The 16,560-nt window shown below is 68.8% G+C and overlaps 1 protein-coding gene across 1 annotated transcript; it reads left to right on the top strand.

The window, feature by feature from the left end:
• The first annotated feature begins 430 nt into the window (after positions 1–430).
• ARRB1 (arrestin beta 1) lies at positions 431–15,998 on the top strand. The gene is made up of 16 exons (XM_035571350.2): positions 431–610; positions 8,029–8,059; positions 9,057–9,117; positions 9,253–9,297; positions 10,148–10,344; positions 11,363–11,422; positions 11,720–11,787; positions 12,179–12,314; positions 12,406–12,490; positions 12,589–12,661; positions 13,199–13,336; positions 13,444–13,527; positions 14,029–14,052; positions 14,526–14,596; positions 14,880–14,931; positions 15,713–15,998. The coding sequence occupies exons 1-16, from the start codon at positions 591–593 to the stop codon at positions 15,822–15,824; spliced, it is 1,257 nt and encodes a 418-aa protein (XP_035427243.1). The 5' UTR covers positions 431–590; the 3' UTR covers positions 15,825–15,998.
• Positions 15,999–16,560: the final 562 nt, after the last annotated feature.

Genomic DNA, 16,560 nt, shown 5'->3' with positions numbered 1-16,560 from the left:
GTGCACGCAGCCCCCTCTGTGTGTGCACAGCAGTGCGTGCACGCACGCCCCTCCCTGAACGTGTGCGCACAGCAGCGTGTCCGTGCCCGCAGCTCCCTCTACGTGTGTGTGCCCGTGCGTGTGCATGCACTCGGCGGTGTGCGTGCGCGTGTGCGCGTGTGTGCGTGTGCACGCCCCTCCCCGTCCCTGTGCGCGCGCACAGCACCGTGCCCACGCCCTCCCCTCCCCGCGCACGCCCCTCCCCGCGCGTGTGCGCGCCCAGCCCGCCGTGCACGCCCCTCCCCGTGCACGCCCCTCCCCGTGCACACCCACGCGTGCCCGCGCGGGGGCGCCCCCCCCCCCCCCTCCCCGTGCACCCCCCCCCCTCCCGTTCCCCCCCCCCCCCCCCCCAGCTCCGGGCCGGGCCGCTCGGCGGGGCCGCGGCGTTGCAGCGGGCGCAGCGCTCGGGGCCGGGCCGGGCCGGGCCGTGCCGTGCTCAGCGCCCCCCCCTTGCCCCCCCCCCCGCCCCCCCTTCCCGGTCCCGTCCCCCCCCCCCACCGGGAATTTTCCGAGCTCCGCCGGCGCTGCCCGGCCGCGGCATCCGCGGGGCCATGGGAGACAAAGGCACCCGGTGAGTGCGGCTGGGGAGGGCGGGGGGGGGCACGGCGGGGGGGGGGGGGCACACGCATGCACACGCATGCATGCACACGCACGCGTGCAAACACGCGTGCACGCAGCGCGGTGACAGCCGGGGGGGGGCCGCGCCGAAGCCGTTCCCACGCCCCCCCCCCCCCCCCCCGCACCCCGCAGCCACCCCCCCCAGTGCACCCTTGAGGGGGGGCTTTGACCCCCTTGGGGACCCCCCCCCCGCGGGTGTTTGGGGTTCCTCGGGGGGGGGGGGGGGGCAGGCTCTGTGCCCCCCCCGTGCTCCCAGACTCGCGGTGCATTGGGGTGGGGGGGGGGGGGGGGGGTGCGCGGACACGCGTGGGTGCTCGCCCCCGGGACTGCCCACGGGGGTTTGGGGGTCCCGGGGGATCGTGGGGTGGGGGGGGGCTCAGCATCGCCTCCTGCGTGCACCCAACCCTGCCCCTGGGGTTGGGGGGGGAGGGGGGGGGGGGCCGGGGTTGACCGCTGCCCCCCCCCCGCCACCCCGCTGCGGCTGCCCCCGTTTCCCTGGCTGTCCTTAATTATTTAGGGCCAGGTGCTGGGGGGGGGGGGGGGGGGGGGGGGGGCTCGGTGCTGCCGCTCGTCCCCGGGGACGGCCTCATCCTGCCCCCGGCCCCCCAGCACCCGCCCTGGGGCTCGGGGGTCCCCCGCAGGCGATGGCACCGCCGTGCCCCCCAGCAGCAGGGGAGGCTGGGGGCGAGGGGGTGGTGGTTGGGGGGGGGGGGGCTCGGCCCTGCTCTGGCAGAACCTTCCAGAAACGCTGCGGCCGTTCGGGGTGGCACGAGGGGCTTCGGGGACCCCCAAGCGCCGGGGGGGAGGAGGCGCTGCGGGGACCCCTGCTTTGGCTGCGGACAGCAGCCCCCGCGCCCCCCCCCCTCCTCCTCCCCCCACCTTTGGGAACGCGGCCGTGCCCCCGGGAGCGCAGTGATTTTATCCCCGAACCCCCCATTTCCAGCTTGGGGGGGTTTGGGGGGAAGCCCCCCCCCCCCCCCCCCGCCCCCCCTTTCCCATGCAATGGGGACGGGAGCACCCATGGGACCCCAGGGCGAGCTCGGCTTCCCCGGGGAGCTTTTGGGCACGGGGTGGGCGATGCTCTCGTGGCCTGGCGGGGGGGGGCCTTCTGCATCCCGCCGGCCCCCCGCACCGCTGTTCGGGGCCCTCGCGTGCCCAGGAGCCAGGGGTTTGGGATGACAAATCCCAAATTCCAACCCCCCCCCCCAGCCCTAAAGCCCTAAACCCCATCGTGCGCCGCGGCTCCGCTCGGGTTTCCCGGTGCGGTCCGGTGGTGGCCCCATTGTTATTTTCGAAGCTCTGCAGGTTATTAAAAGGGCCGGGATGAAATTAGGGGCAGCTGGAGGCTGCGGGGAGCAGCCCCGAGGGCCGCGCTCCCCCTGATTCATTCAGCGGGGTTTGGTGTTCCCCGGGGACCCGGGGTGGGGGTGGTGGGGGGGGGGGGCGCACGGCCGGGGCCCCTTTGCTGCCAGGCTCCGGGGATGCCCCAAAGCGCCGTTTCCACCCATCCCAGTGTCTGCATCGTGGGGCTGGGGGGGGGGGACACACCCCGCTTTTGGGGGCTGCAGCACGGCTCCCGTTGACCCCACGTTGGGGCCACCAGGTTTGGGGTGCGCCCCGGGGGTCCCTGGGACCAGCCCCTGGTGCAGGAGCTGGCCCCCCACCCGTGGGTGCTCCCCGGCCGGCGCGGCCCCGTGCGTCAGCAGCCGCCTCCTGCCGAGCCCCCCCCAAAGCCCTGAGCTGCAAGGAGCCGGGGAAGGAGCTGGGGAAGGTCCCTGTGGGGTCAGCACCGGAGCCCCACAGCCGCTGGCACCACCGGGGCTGCCCTGACCCCATAAGCAGCCGAGCGTCGCCTGCTTCTTCGCAGCATCTCCAAAAAGGCGCTCGTCCCCCAGCGCCGGTGCTGCGGCGGCTTGGAGGGGGCGAAGGTGGAGCTGGGAGGGGGGGCAGATGTGGGATGGGGGTCCCCAGAATCGCACCCTGCACCCGTTCCCACAGAGGCGCCGTCCTGGGACCCCGCAGTGATGCCTGGCGTGGGGGCTTTCGGGGTGCTGGTGCCACGATAATGCCCCTCGCCCGCTCGCTTTGGGGACATCCCCTCGCGGCCTCCCGCCCGCCCCGTGCCCCCAAAATGCGGCCCTAAACCCCAGAGAGCCCCTCGGGGTGCCCTGGGCTCAGCAGCCACGGTGCCCCCAGAGCCGGGTATGGGGTCGGGAGCCGGGCCGGGGACCTCGGCCGTGCAACGGGTGCGGGAGCGAGCCCTGGCCGCCGGCCCGGGAGGGGAGACTTTGGCTTCCTGGACTTTGTTTGGAGAACAAACTCTCCTAAATAACAGCAGGATCCAGACATCCCGGATCCCAGCCCCAGCGCGCTTCCGTGCCAAGGGACCCGAGCGAGGCGCGGGGGGGATTTCGGGGCCGGAGCCCCCTTATGGGGCCGCGGAGGGGTCCCGGTGGGTGTCAGAGACCCCAGGAGCAGGCGGGTGGCAGCACCTTGGCCCCGCTCCCGGGGGGGGGGGGGGGGGGGGGGATCGCTGGCATCGCTCGTCAATCCGGAGGAGCGGGGAGCGGAGGGGACCCCACTCAATTAGCAGCCACCAAACGAAGCGGTCGTTAGTGCCGAGCGGCCGCCCGGGTGCCTGACGAGCTCGTTAAGGAACCCGATCGATGCGGAGGCGAGAGCAGGATCCGGCCGGCGGCCGGGGCCAGCCCGCAGCCCCGTGGCAGGGTGCCGGGGGGGGGGGGGGGCACGGGGCTGCCAGCCCCGCAGCGGGGGTCCCTCGGCCCTGGGGGGGGGAAATAGGGGATTTGTAGGGCCAGCGGCAGCTTCCTGCTGCACGTCCCCAGCTCTTGGCACCAGGAAGGGCCGGGGGGGAGGGAAGGGCCAGCGCTTCCTCTTCCCTCCCTCCCCAGCTTCGGGGGGGGGGGGGGGGGTGGCAGCAGGCAAAAGGGGGGGCCAAAATCCCACTGTGGGTTCTGGGGGAGCCCCCCTGTCCAGGGCATCCCATAGGGACGGGTCCAGGCACCCCATCCCCGGCGTTATTTCCTAAACGATGCTGGTTTGGGTCAGTGAGTCCCCCCCCCCCCCCCCCCAGCTTGGGGAGGGGGGAACAGGACCAGCATCAATGGCACCCCCAAATCCTGGCCCCTTCAGGGCTTTGGGGGTGCTTGGGTTTGGGGGGGTGCGCGGTGCCACCGTGTGCCCCGTGGGGACCAGGGCTGGGGGTGCCGGGAGGAAGGGGGGGGGCTGCTGGGGCTGGGGGCGTCCCCGCTGGCCCCCTCCCTGCTCCTGCCTCTGCTTTTGGGCTTGGAGAGGCCTGGCTGTAGGGGTGTGTGGGGTGCTGCACCGTAGTACGGGGCTTTGGGGTCCCTGCACCCACCGCGTGGGGCTATGGGGTGCTGTACCCACCGTATGGGGCTTTGGGGTCCCTGCACCCACTGCATGGTGCTTTAGGGTCCCTGCACCCACAGGGTGGGGCTTTAAGGTCCCTGTACCCACTACATGGGGTTATGGGGTGCTGCGCCCGCTGCATGGTGCTTTAGGGTTCTCGCACCCGCAACATGAGGCTATGGGGTCCCTGCACCCACTGCGTGGGGTTATGGGGTGCTGTACCCACAGAGTAGGGCTTTGGGGTCTCTGCACCCACTGCATGGTGCTTTAGGGTCCCTGCACCCACTGCATGGTGCTTTAGGGTCCTTGCACCCACAACATGAGGCTATGGGGTCCCTGCACCCACAGCATAGGGCTGTGGGGTCCCTGCACCCAGAGCATGGTGCTTTAGGGTCCCTGCACCCAGAGCGTTGGGCTATGGGCTGCTGCACCCATAACATAGGGCTTTGGGGTCCCTGCACCCACACCACGGTGCTTTGGGGTCCCCGCACCCCCAGGGTGGGGCCGCCCCGTGTCCCACACGCCCGGTGCTCGCCGTGCCCCGGTGCAGGGTGGCCCCGCGGCGGGCGGGCGGGCGCCGTGAGTAATTGTTTCCTGCTCGGCCCCGCTGCAGCAGCGCCGCTGCTCTCGCGTGCGCCCGGCTTCGTTAGCGTTAGCGGGCGTCTTTGTGGAACCGGGGCCTCGAGGGGGCCGCGGGGACTTCCCGGCAGCGGGGCCAGCCCAGCCCGCCGGGGAGGGCACCCGGCGGCCCCCGGCGCGTGGCAGGACCCCGGTGACTCCGTGGGGTCACCCTTGGGTGCCCGGAGAAGGGCGGCTCCGGCCCTACGGCGGCTCCGTTTGCACCCGGAAGATGCCTCGCCTGGGTGGCACTGCACCTTCCCCCCCCGCCCCCCCTGTTTTTGCACGCCGGTAGCACGCCCGTTAACGCCAGCTTCGCTCGCTCTGCGGGGCCGCGCTGCTGCGCTCGGTCCCCTGGGTCCCCTTGTGTCCCACGTCCACCCCGGTCCCACCGGTGGCTTTGCTCCCGGAGGGCACCCGGGAGGTCCCCGAGGAGCCCCAGGGTGTTGGTGGCCCTGGCAAAGGGTTTCTCCATGCCCCCATCTCCCTGCTGCTAACGCGGGGTCAAGGAAACGCCCCCGGCCCCCGCACCCCCCTGCTTGCCGTGGGATGTCCTTGGCCATCGCCCTGGTGGCCCCGAGCCCAATGTCCCTTTGCCTGTTGGGGGTGGCTCCTGTGACCCTCCTGGGCCATGACGTGGGGACATGGGGACATAGGGACATTGGGGCAGGGATGCAGGGACCCAGAGACCCTGGGGCACGGCTGCAGGGACATGGGGACACTGGGGCAGAGCCACCAGGGGACAGATACGGGGACCCTGGGACACATGCAGGGACACGGAGACCTTGGGAACCGGACGAGGACGCCAGGACACTCGTGGTTCCCCGTGCCCCCACCCAGAGCCGTGGCCGGGCCGTCAGCCGCCCCCAGCGCCGCAGCATCCTCCCTCCTGCGGGGCACCCCGGCACCCCAAAAAGTCCCCGGAGGCGCAGGGGGGCAGTGTTGTGTCCCCCCGACCTCCAGCAGGGGCTGGAGGGTCCCTGTGGACCCCGGTGCTGTGCTGCAGGAAGGGCCGGGGGCCGCTGCGGGGCGGTTTTGGGGGCGGAAAGCACGCCCAGGGCGGTTTTGGTGGCCCCGCTCTGCCTTCTGGAACCAAATGAATGAACGTCGCTTCCTGGCAAAACCGCACGTTTTCGCCTGCCCCAAAAGCGCGGGGTTTCAGCAGCTTTCTCCTGTCTCCCCCCCCCCCCCCCCCCCCCCCCGCCCCAGCCGCTGCTGGTTTTCCAGCCGGGGAAATCTGCTGCGCCCCCAGACCCACCCCACCTTGCTTTGGGGTTGTTCCCCCCAAATCCCCCCCAACCCTCCTGCGTTTTGGGGACGCTTTTCCACAAGGCGCCCCCGGGGCTGTCCCCGTCCCCAGGCTGGGCAGGACGCCGACGTCCCCGGCCCTCCTGTGCCACCGGGAGCCTCCTCCTGCCTTTTTGGCCGAGCCGTGCCGAGCGCCCGGCGTTTGTCTTTAATTGTTTTCCCGGCCTGAAACGCCGCTGATAATCTTCCAGGGCAGCTTTAATAGAATTTCACGGCGAGCGCAGATTATCCGGGGAGAGCCCATTACGGGTGGCTGTGCGCCAGGGGAGGCGGGGAGGGGCACCCCGCTGGCACCCCCCGCCTGCAAAGCTTGGTTTTTTTTTGGGTTCCCTTCGGATATTTGGGAACCAGCAAAAGCTGGGAAGGGCGAGGAAGCCTCTGGGAGGCTTCGTGCTGCCTCCCCAGCGCCCGGGGAGCGTGCGGCCGCCCATCACCGTGGCGTCTGGGCGCCTGCCCCCTGCGCTCCGCTGCACGAGGGTTGGCCGGGGACCCCCCCCGGACCCTGCCCCTCTGTGCCCCGCTGTTCCCAGCTTGCAGGGAGCCTGGCCGTGCGTGGCGCGGCACCTTGCACAACTCCTTGCACAACTCCTTGGGCTGCACCTTGCACAACGCATCGCGCTGCAGGGCCTCTGCGTGGCACTTTGCATTGCAGCGGCGCTTTGCAGAGCGCCTTGCACAGCACCTTGCGCAGCAGGGCCTGCGCACGGTGCCTTGTATGGCACCTTGCACAGCACTGGCATCTTGCACAGCAACTTGCGCAGCAGGGCCTTTGCACGGCACCTTGCACGGCACCTTGCACGGCACCTTGTACAGTGCCTTGCTCAGCACTGGCATCTTGCAGACACCTTGCACAGCAGGGCCTTAGCACAACGCCTTGCACAACGCCTTGAACAGGGCCCTTGCACAGTGCCTCATACTGCAGAGCACTTCACAGAGCACCTTGCACAGCAGGGCCTTTGCACGGTGCCTTGCAGGGCACCTTGCTCAGCATTGGCTTCTTGCACAGCACCTGGCACAGCAGGGCCTGTGCACGGCACTTTGCACAGCAACTTGCTCAGCACTGGCATCTTGCACAGCACCGGCATCTTGCAGACACCTTGCACAGCAGGGCCTTTGCACAACGCCTTGCACAACGCCTTGAACAGGGCCTTTGCACAGTGCCTCGTACTGCAGAGCACTTCGCAGAGCACCTTGCACAGCAGGGCCTTTGCGTGGCACTCGCACAACACCTTGCACAGCCCTGGCACCTTGCACAGCCCTGGCACCTTGCACAGCACTGGCACCTTGCACAGCACTGACACTTTGCACAGCACCGGCACCGTGCACAGCATTTTGCACAGCAGGGCCTTTGCACAGCGCCTCGCACAACTCCCTGAACAGCGGGGCCGTTGCGTGGCACCTGCCGTAGCAGGGTGTTTGCACAACCCCTTGCACAGCACCTTGCACAGCACCGGCACTTGGCAGAGCACCTTGCACAGTGGCAGCACCTTGCATGACACGGCCTTTGCACAGCACCTTGCACCAACACCTTGCACAGCGGCAGCACCTCGCGCAGCACCTTGCACAGCGGCTTACCTGGCACAGGGCCTTTGCACGGCACCTTGCACCAACACCTTGCACAGCTCCTTCCACAGCACCAGCACCTTGCACTGCACCTTGCGCAGCTGGATGGGGGTGGGGGGGCCTGTTGGAGCCCCCCGATCCCCCACCCGTGGCTCGGCGAGCAGCCTGGGGCTGTGGTGCAGCACCAGGACCAGCGCCTTGCCCAGCCCCGAGCGCTCGCTGCGGGCCAGCAGCTGTAAGGCGACACCGCCGGCGCGGCCGGATTTATAGGAAAAGCTTCCCTGGGGGGGAATTAAGTGGGAAAAACCTCGGGCTGCCAGCCGTGGCGAGGCTGCCAAGAGCCAGGAGCGAGGGCCCTGCGGTGGGACCTGGCTGGCTCCGGCCCCCTTCCAGCCCCAATGGGAAACTGAGGCAGGGGGCTGGGAGCTCAGCCCGCGGCCCCCGTCCCATCCCGGTGCCCCCTAACGCGCCTTCCCCTTGGCTTTTTTGCAGGGTGTTCAAGAAGGCGAGTCCCAACGGGAAGGTAAGCGCCGCCGCGGGGGTCCCCCTTCCCCCAGCAGGGAAACTGAGGCACGGCAGGGCCGGGGGGACGTGCCCGTGCCCATGGTCAGGGGTTTAATCGGGGGGCTGCGACCCCCGGGGCTGCAGGGGTCCTGCACGCCCCACGGGGATGCTTTCGGCTGGTGGTGCTGGTGGGGGCTGAGCCAGGCTGCGGGGCCGGAGGGGGGGGGGGGGGGGGGGGGCGCTCCCCCGGGAGCCTAATGGGATGAGGCTGGGGTCTAACGAGCTCCAGCTGGGGCGGCGCAAATCGGATTTGTGGCGAGGGCCGTGGGGACGGATCCAGGCAGCGGCTGCCGGGAGCATGCAGCCGCCGCTCTGCAGCCCCTGGCGTTGCTTCTCCCTCAGCACTGTGCCCAGCGTCCCCTCCAGGGTTTGAGGGGGTGGCCCCGCTGTGACTGTCCCCCCCCCCCCCCCCAAATCGCTGGGTCCCCCGGGTGGAGATGCTCGGCGGCATCCCGGGCTCGTTGGCCCCGCTCCCTCCTCGCAGCCCCTGCAGGTTCTTGCTGCGGCCTCTTGGTTTCGCAGCTGGGTCCGCGTGGCGGAAAGGACGGGGACAGCGGTGTCCCCGGGGGGGGGGGGGGCGCAAAACTGGGAGCCCAGCTCCCCTGCCCCAAACCTGCCCCTGCAGCCCCCATCCTCACCGCAGAGCCTCTCCCAAACCGGGGGAGCATCCTGGGCATGGTCCCTGCGCCAGGGGGCTGCAAAGGGTCCCGGGCAGTCCCCGCTGGGGGGTCAGTAACGATGTGTGTGCTCGGGGACCTCCCCAGCGTGCCCCCATTTCCTCCTCCAGCCCAGCTCCGGGTGATGCCCGTGCACCCCGTGCCTCAGTTTCCCCACCAGGAGAAGCCCCCCAAAGCCCTGGGGAGGCAGGGGGGTGCCGGCCCTGAGAGGGGTGATGGATGGCGAGGTGGGGACCGGGATCGAGCCCTCACCCCGGTGTCCCTCTCGTGTCCCCGCAGCTCACGGTCTACCTGGGGAAGCGGGACTTCGTGGACCACATCGACGTGGTGGACCCCGTGGGTGAGTGGGGCCGGGTGTCCCCGTGCTGGTGGCCCCAGGGTGGTGGCAGGGGTGTTCCAGGGGTCCCTGCGTGTCCCCCCCCCGCCCCCCGCCTTGCTGGCACGTCCCCCCCACCCTGCTGCTCTTCCCTTGCAGACGGAGTGGTGCTGGTGGATCCCGAGTACCTGAAGGAGAGAAAAGGTAACGTCGGGGGGGGGGCCTGACGCCTGGGGACAGGGGGGTGGCACCCACAGGGGACGATGGTCTCCCCCCTTGCATGGTCCCACCTGGTGCTGGGGTTTGCTGGGCCCTTGGGTGAGGTTTTCCAGCCCCCCCCTGCTCTGTGGTGGCTGCCCTGAGGTCACATCCCCATCCCTGTCCCTGTCCCACGGGGACCCAACCAGTGCCGCTTGTCCCCAGCTCCCCATCACGGCACCTCCCGGGTGCCACCGCTGCATCCCGGTGCCACCTGGGTTGAAACTGGTGGGGCTGGGATGAGCTGGGGTGCCACCGTGCTGCAGCGCCATTGTGCTGTGGTGTCACCGTGCCGTGGTGCCACCATGCCGTGGTGCCACCCTGCTGTGGTGCCACCGTGCCTTGATGCTACCGTGCCACGGTGCCACCGTGCCATGGTGTCACTGTGCCTTGATGCTACTGTGCCATGGTGCCGCTGTGCCGTGATGCCACCATGCCATGGTGCCACCATGCTGGGGTGCCACTGTGCCATGATGCCACTGTGCCTTGGCCACCGTGCCGTGATGCCGCCATGCCATGGTGCCACCATGCCGTGATGTCGCTGTGCCATGGTGCCTCTGTGCCATGGTGCCACCACGCCGTGATGCCACCATGCCATGGTGCCACTGTGCCATGGTGCTAGCGTGCCATGGTGCCACCGTGCTGCAGTGCCATGCCACCATGCCGTGGTGTCACCATGCCATGATGCCACTGTGCCATGATGCCACTGTGCCATGATGCCACCATGCCATGGTGCCACCGTGCCGTGATGCCACTGTGCCGTGGTGCCACCGTGCCCACCTTTGCCGCCCTCCAGTCTTCGTGACGCTGACCTGCGCCTTCCGCTACGGCCGCGAGGACCTGGACGTGCTGGGGCTGACGTTCCGCAAGGACCTGTTCGTGGCCAACGTGCAGGCCTTCCCCCCGGTCCCCGAGGAGAAGAAGCCCCTGACGCGGCTGCAGGAGCGGCTGATCAAGAAGCTGGGCGAGCACGCCTACCCCTTCACCTTCGAGGTGGGGACCCCTCCTCTTCCTCTCGCCCCCCGCGGGGGGGAGAAATCGGGGTGCTGCAACTCCCGAGCCCAGCCCTGGGGCGCAGCATCACCCGTGCGGGTGCTGGGTGCTGGGGCGTGGGGCTTTTTGGGGTCCTGCACGCGGGCACAGCATCCCCGGGGGAATCTGGGGGTGGCCAAATGGGTGCTGGGTGAAGACGCGGTGGCTTCTGGATGCTCTTGCACCGGAGGAAAGCAGCCTCTGTGCAGTGCAGCCAGTGGGGAAACTGAGGCAGGGGCGGCCCCGCTGCCTGGTGGCGCAGGGGGTCCATGGCCAGGCGGTGACACGGCCCCGGGGGGCTTCCCCCGAGCGAAGCAGAGCCCCGGGGAGCCCTAGAGCCCCGGGGAGCCCCCTGCTGCGTCTGTGCCGTTAGCGTCAGCGCGGGGGATCGAAGCTGTTCCTCCCCGCCACGCTTTAATTGCGGCGGTAATTAGCTGCGTTAATTCCAGCCTTGTCTGGGAGCCGGGGAGGAGCGGGAGGAAATTTCCATCGCAGCCCTCCCGAGCTGATGGTGGGCAGCAAAATGAGGGGCTTCGGCAGATAACGGGGGGCAAACCGCCCCCTTAGCCAGGGGCACGGGCACCCTGAGCCCCCCCGGCCCCGGCGTGGCTTTTGGCGGAGCCCCCCGGGGGACCCGGTGCCGTTTTCCAGGCGTGAGCTCTCAGCTAAACCCCCCGGGATCAGCGGGATCACAACCAGGCGCGAGCCCTTGCAAAACAACCTTAATTCCTCCAAATCCCCCGGATTAAACCGAAAAAAAATAATAATAATAAAAAAAAATGCGCATTAGCGCGGCTCGTAACTCCTTGGGGCTTGGGTCTCTTGGGTCTCTTCGGATTAACCCTGGCCAAAAGGGGAAGGGCAGCACGACGTCCCCCTGCCCATCCCCTCCCCGATGCCCGGGATGCCGCAGCCTCCTGGGGAGGGGGATTTGGGGCAGGGGTCCCAGACCTGCTCCTAACCCTATTTTCTGCTTCAGATTCCCCCCAACCTGCCTTGCTCCGTCACGCTGCAGCCGGGCCCCGAGGACACGGGGAAGGTAAGGAGCACCTCTGCGTCCTGGTGTCACCCTGCCGTGTCCCACGGGCCCGTGGCACCCTCCTGGGCATCCCCCTTGTCCCTTCCCAGCAAAGCCCGGCTCTTGAACCAGGGTGAAATCGCCCCAGGGAGCCCAAAAGATGATGTCCCTGGACAGGGGACACGTCTGGGGATGGGGATTGTCCCCCAGGGGCACACGCTGGGACATCGGCCTCGGGCTGTGCCAGGGTGTCGTGCATGGGTTTTGGGGCGCAGAGGGGTTTATCGGCCTCCTCCTCTGCCCCCTCCTGCTTTCCAGGCCTGCGGTGTGGACTATGAGGTCAAAGCTTTCTGTGCGGAGAACCTGGAGGAGAAAATCCACAAGAGGTGAGGGGGGAGGACGCCGGCAGGGGCTGAGGGTGCCCAGGTGGGGGGCACGGGGCTGGCAGGGCTGCGAGCAGTGGCGGGGAGGGGGCACCTGGCTTTGGTAGCCCACAGTGGGTGGGATGGGGCGGGGAGGGAGACATCTTTTGGGATGGGGCGGGGATGGAGATGTCCTTCGGGATGGGGTGAGGATGGAGATGTCCTCTGGGATGGGGTTGGGATGGAGATGTCCTTTGGGATGGGGTGAGGATGGCGTGGCCGTGGGGCTGCCCCTGGCGGCTGGGCGAGCCCCTCGGTGGGGCCAACCTGGGACATCAGAAAAGAGGGATTTGACCCCAAACGGGCCCAAAATGATACGGGAAGAGCTGCCCGTGCCGTGCCCTTGTCCCCGCAGGAACTCGGTGCGCTTGGTCATCCGCAAGGTGCAGTACGCCCCGGAGCGGCCCGGCCCCCAGCCCATGGCGGAGACCACCCGGCAGTTCCTCATGTCGGACAAGCCGCTGCACCTCGAGGCGTCCCTGGACAAGGAGGTGGGGTCGGGGCTGGTGGTCGTGGGGGGTGTCTCCGGGGGGGGGGGGGGGGGGGGCGGCGAGCTCACGTCCCCCTCCCCGCTCCCCGCAGATCTACTACCACGGGGAGCCCATCAGCGTCAACGTGCACGTCACCAACAACACCAACAAGACGGTGAAGAAGATCAAAATCTCAGGTGAGGGTTGGGGACCCCCCGGGGGCTGCCAGGTGGGGTTGTGACCCCCCCCCACACACAGTGACCCCCCCCCCCCCGCTCTCCATCTCCCGCCCCAGTGCGCCAGTACGCCGACATCTGCCTCTTCAACACCGCCCAGTACAAGTGCCCCGTGGCCGTGGAGGACGCCGAGTGAGTGACGCGGGGCTGGGGTCCCAGGGGGGGGTTCAGGGGGCTGCTAGGGGACACCGCGGGGCGCCCAGTCCCTGGGGGAGGTCTCCTGCCCGAACTCAATCATTTGGGGTCAGCAGGGGGATGTATCCAGCGTGCACGGCTCGCTGGGACCAGCGGGGAGATGGAAATTTTTAACCCTAACCCTAACCCTGACCCTAACCCTAACCCTAACCCTGACCTTATGGAAAAAAATATTATTATTATTTTTTTTTTTTTTTGTGAGAAAATCTGGCCATTTTTGATGGCAAACTCCGGCCCCACGGGGGCTGCTCGTGGGGGCTGCCAATGGCCCGGGGGCGCTGCCCACGGGGGTCGTGGTGCTGGCACACCAAACCCTCGGCGAGCGGGCGCAGAGCCAAAATTGCGGGGTTTCGCCGCGTTTTCCAGCCTGCCGGGATCCTCCCCAACCCCGCCAGCCCTCCGGGGGGGGGGGGGGGGGCAGCACGGCGGCTCCGGGGCTGACCCCCGCCCCCCCCCCGCCGCTGTCACCCCCAGCGACATGGTGGCCCCGAGCTCGACCTTCTGCAAGGTGTACACCCTGACCCCCTTCCTCGCCAACAACCGGGAGAAGCGCGGGCTGGCGCTGGACGGCAAGCTGAAGCACGAGGACACCAACCTGGCCTCCAGCACGCTGTGAGCCGCCCGTGTCCCCCCCCACCCCCTCGGTGCCACCCCAAGTGGGGCAGACCCGGCGGGACACCCTCCCGTGCTGATGTCTCCCCCCCATCCCCTTCCCGCAGGCTGAGGGATGGAGCCAACAAGGAGATCCTGGGCATCATCGTGTCCTACAAGGTGAAGGTGAAGCTGGTGGTGTCGCGAGGAGGGTGAGTGCGGGGACCCCCCCCGGGGGGCTGCGGCCCCTTTTCCCTTGCTCTCCTTCTCAGTGCATCCCCCCCCCCCCCCCGCCGCCCTCCGGGGTGGGCCAGCACTCTGCAGCTCCGGGACCGGATGGGATGGGGAAGGTCCGGTCAGAGCCCAGCTGCCTTTGTCCCTTTTGGGGGCAAAAATCCCATTTGGGGATTTTATTAACCCATAAAACAACCCCCCTCGCCCCCCCCCTTCTCTTCGCTGCAGCATCATTTGCAGGATGAGGCCCTGCTTGCAGCCCCAGCCAGGCTGCAAATGGGGCTGGTTTGCCCGTGACCCCCCCCCCCCCCCAAAAAAAATACCCCTTGGGACAGAGCCAGGGGTTAGCGGGGTTGTGGCTGTCACCCACGGGGACAGTCCCCTCGTCCCCATCTGCATGGGGGCTGTACAAGGTGGGGGGGGTACATGCGTTGGTGGGGAGCAGCGACTAATTTCTCGTCTCATTTAACCCACACCAGCCTGCTGGGAGACCTCGCCTCCAGGTAATGCCTGCGTGTGCCACCCCACTCGTCCCACCGTGTCACCCTGTCCCCTCTGTCCCCTCCATGCCCACCCCAGCCCCCCAGGGCCAGCCCCGTGCACGCAGCAGCCCCTTCCCCGTGGCACCCCGTGCCCGCGCAGCAGCCCCGATCCCCTGGGTTTGGTGCGGGTGGTGGAGGCAGAGCTTTGTCCTGCCTCATTTCTGTTGTCTCCATGCCCTCTGGGGAGCTCAGCACCCCCCCATCCTCCCCTAAACCCACGGGATTTTAGCCCCAGATGCCGGCGAGCTGCGAAAAGGCAGATTTCCTGCGCCCATCTCCTCCCTCGTGCCCCTGAGCGCGTGCCCGCCCTTGGGTAGCCCGGAGAGGGGGAGCTCCTGGGGGGGGGGCGGATCCCAAACCAGAGGGATCCTAAAACCACAGCCCCACCCCCCCCCCCGCTCTGCCTCACCCCGGCCTCGGTCCCCTTCTCGCAGCGACGTAGCGGTGGAGCTCCCCTTCACGCTGATGCACCCCAAGCCCAGGGAGGAGCCGGCGCACCGGGACGGTGAGTGTCCGCCCGGCCGGGGCGCGCGGGGCAGATCCCCCTCAGGGGTGGGGGGCACGGGGCTCTGCCGCAGCCCTGGATTCACACCAACCGGGCTGTGGGGGCGCCCGATGGGCATTTGGGACCCCGTGGCGCCCCGTCGGCAATCCTGGGGTGAGAACAATTTGGGGGGGGGGGGGGGGGGAGGTCCCCAAGGGGTGCTGCCGGCGCGGCGGCGATGCGCCCCCCGCCCCCCCCCCCCCCCCCCCCAGCCCGCGGTGACTGACCCTGTGCCTGCGTTCAGTTCCAGAGAACGAAGCTCCCATAGATACCAACCTGATAGAGCTCGACACAAAGTAAGAGAAACGCCCCGGGGGGGCTGTGCGGGAACGCGCGGCGGCGCCGTGCGGCTTGGCAGCGGTCGGCACGGCTGCATGTTGGCCCCTAACCCACTAACGCGTGCCGTGCCGTGCCGTGCGGGGACGGCTGCCGCTGACTAACCCCGTGCACGTACCCCCTAACGCATGCCGTGCCTGTTGTTTTTTTTTTTTTCTGCCTCTCCCCCCACCCCCCCCCCCCCCAACCTTGCCACCTCCCTGCGTGTCTTTCCGAGCAGGAGAATCACAGTAAGGAAGCGCCCGCCGGGATCGCGCGCCGCGGTGTGTCCCCGCCGTGTCCCCGCGGCGTCCCCCGGGGCTGGCGATGCCGTGGCCGCGCTGCACCCCCCCGGTTAATCCCCAGCTCTGTGCCTGTGCTGCCGTGGGTGCTTCGGGGGGAGGCTTTGCTGCGGGTCTGCTGTCCCCGGGGAGCGAACCCCACGGTCCCCGTGCATGGCACGTACACCCCCGGGGCTGCAGCCGCTGCTCTCCGGAGCATTTCCCACCTCATCCCCGCGCTTTTCAGCGAGCAAACACCGAGGCACCGACTGATTTAGGGGGTGCTTGGAGAAACGAGGCTGGCTGCTGATGTTGGGGGGGGGGGGGGGAGTTTAAGAGCCCCCAGGCTGCTGGAAGCACCGCGGACGCTGCAGGCTGGGCACAACCGCGGAGCCCCGCAGCGGGTACCCGGTGCCCTGAATCCCGGTCCCCCCGCGCCCCCCGTCCCCCATAAAGCCCCCGTCCCTTGTGTCTCCGCCAGTGACGACGACATCGTGTTCGAAGACTTCGCCCGGCAGCGGCTCAAAGGCATGAAGGACGACAAGGAGGACGAGGAGGAGCGTACAAACTCCCCGCAGCTCAACGACAGATAAGCGGCCCCCCCCCCCCTCTCCAAGCCCACCCCCCCCGGCTGGGCCGGCGTGCGCCAGTAACACCCGTGCATTAGGCTTCTTCTCTTTTGTATGATTATTAATTTTGTTTTCTACCTGTACCGGGAGCCTATGGATCACCCGATCGCGACAGCAATTATAACCTTCCCGCTGTGCCGTGTTGTCACTCTTCATCCAGCTGCTGTGTCCCGTGCAGGTCTGTGGGCACGTCCCCAGGGGGTGCTGGGGCTGGGGGGGGGGGGTGGCTCAGCACCCCCGGCCCTCCCTCCCCGTCCAGCCCCTTCCTCGTGCACCCCGAGCCCTTTCCTATGAGCTGCCTCTTTTACGCATTTTATATCGTCCGCTCTCAACACCGGTTTGCTACGGGGAGGGTGCGGGGAGGGGGGGGGGCTGCAGAAGAACGGGGCGGGGGGGGGGGGGGAGCTTTTCTAGGCAGCCTGCTCATGGGAAAGGGCACCCGTGCGCCTCGTCTGTCCCCCACCTCCTGCCCACGGCCTGTCCCATGCCTGGCCCCGCTGCATGCGTTTCCCCCCCGCCCCGGGGTGCACGAGCCTGGCTTGGACCCTCGGATGCTGCCCGGGGCTGAGCCTGGCGCAGGGCTAGGAGGAATAGGAGCACTCCCCCCTGCTCCTACCCCAAATCCTCCTAAAGCATCCAGCCCCGGGGATTTGGCTCTTAACATGCTGATGGAGCCGTGCCGGGGCTGGGGAAGGGACCT

The sequence above is a fragment of the Cygnus atratus genome, chromosome 1, assembly GCF_013377495.2.
Source record: "Cygnus atratus isolate AKBS03 ecotype Queensland, Australia chromosome 1, CAtr_DNAZoo_HiC_assembly, whole genome shotgun sequence".
Classification (NCBI taxonomy): Eukaryota; Metazoa; Chordata; class Aves; order Anseriformes; family Anatidae; genus Cygnus; species Cygnus atratus.
Note: the sequence above shows the minus strand (reverse complement) of the source record. Positions and strands in the feature narration are given on the sequence as shown.

What these genes read in the sequence shown, in the direction of transcription:
- ARRB1 (XM_035571350.2), top strand. Translation starts at nt 591, where the DNA reads ATGGGAGACAAAGGCACCCG. An exon ending in CGACGTGGTGGACCCCGTGG is followed by an intron (nt 9,118 to 9,252) that starts GTGAGTGGGGCC and finishes CTTCCCTTGCAG; the next exon opens with ACGGAGTGGTGCTGGTGGAT. An exon ending in GAGGAGAAAATCCACAAGAG is followed by an intron (nt 11,788 to 12,178) that starts GTGAGGGGGGAG and finishes TTGTCCCCGCAG; the next exon opens with GAACTCGGTGCGCTTGGTCA.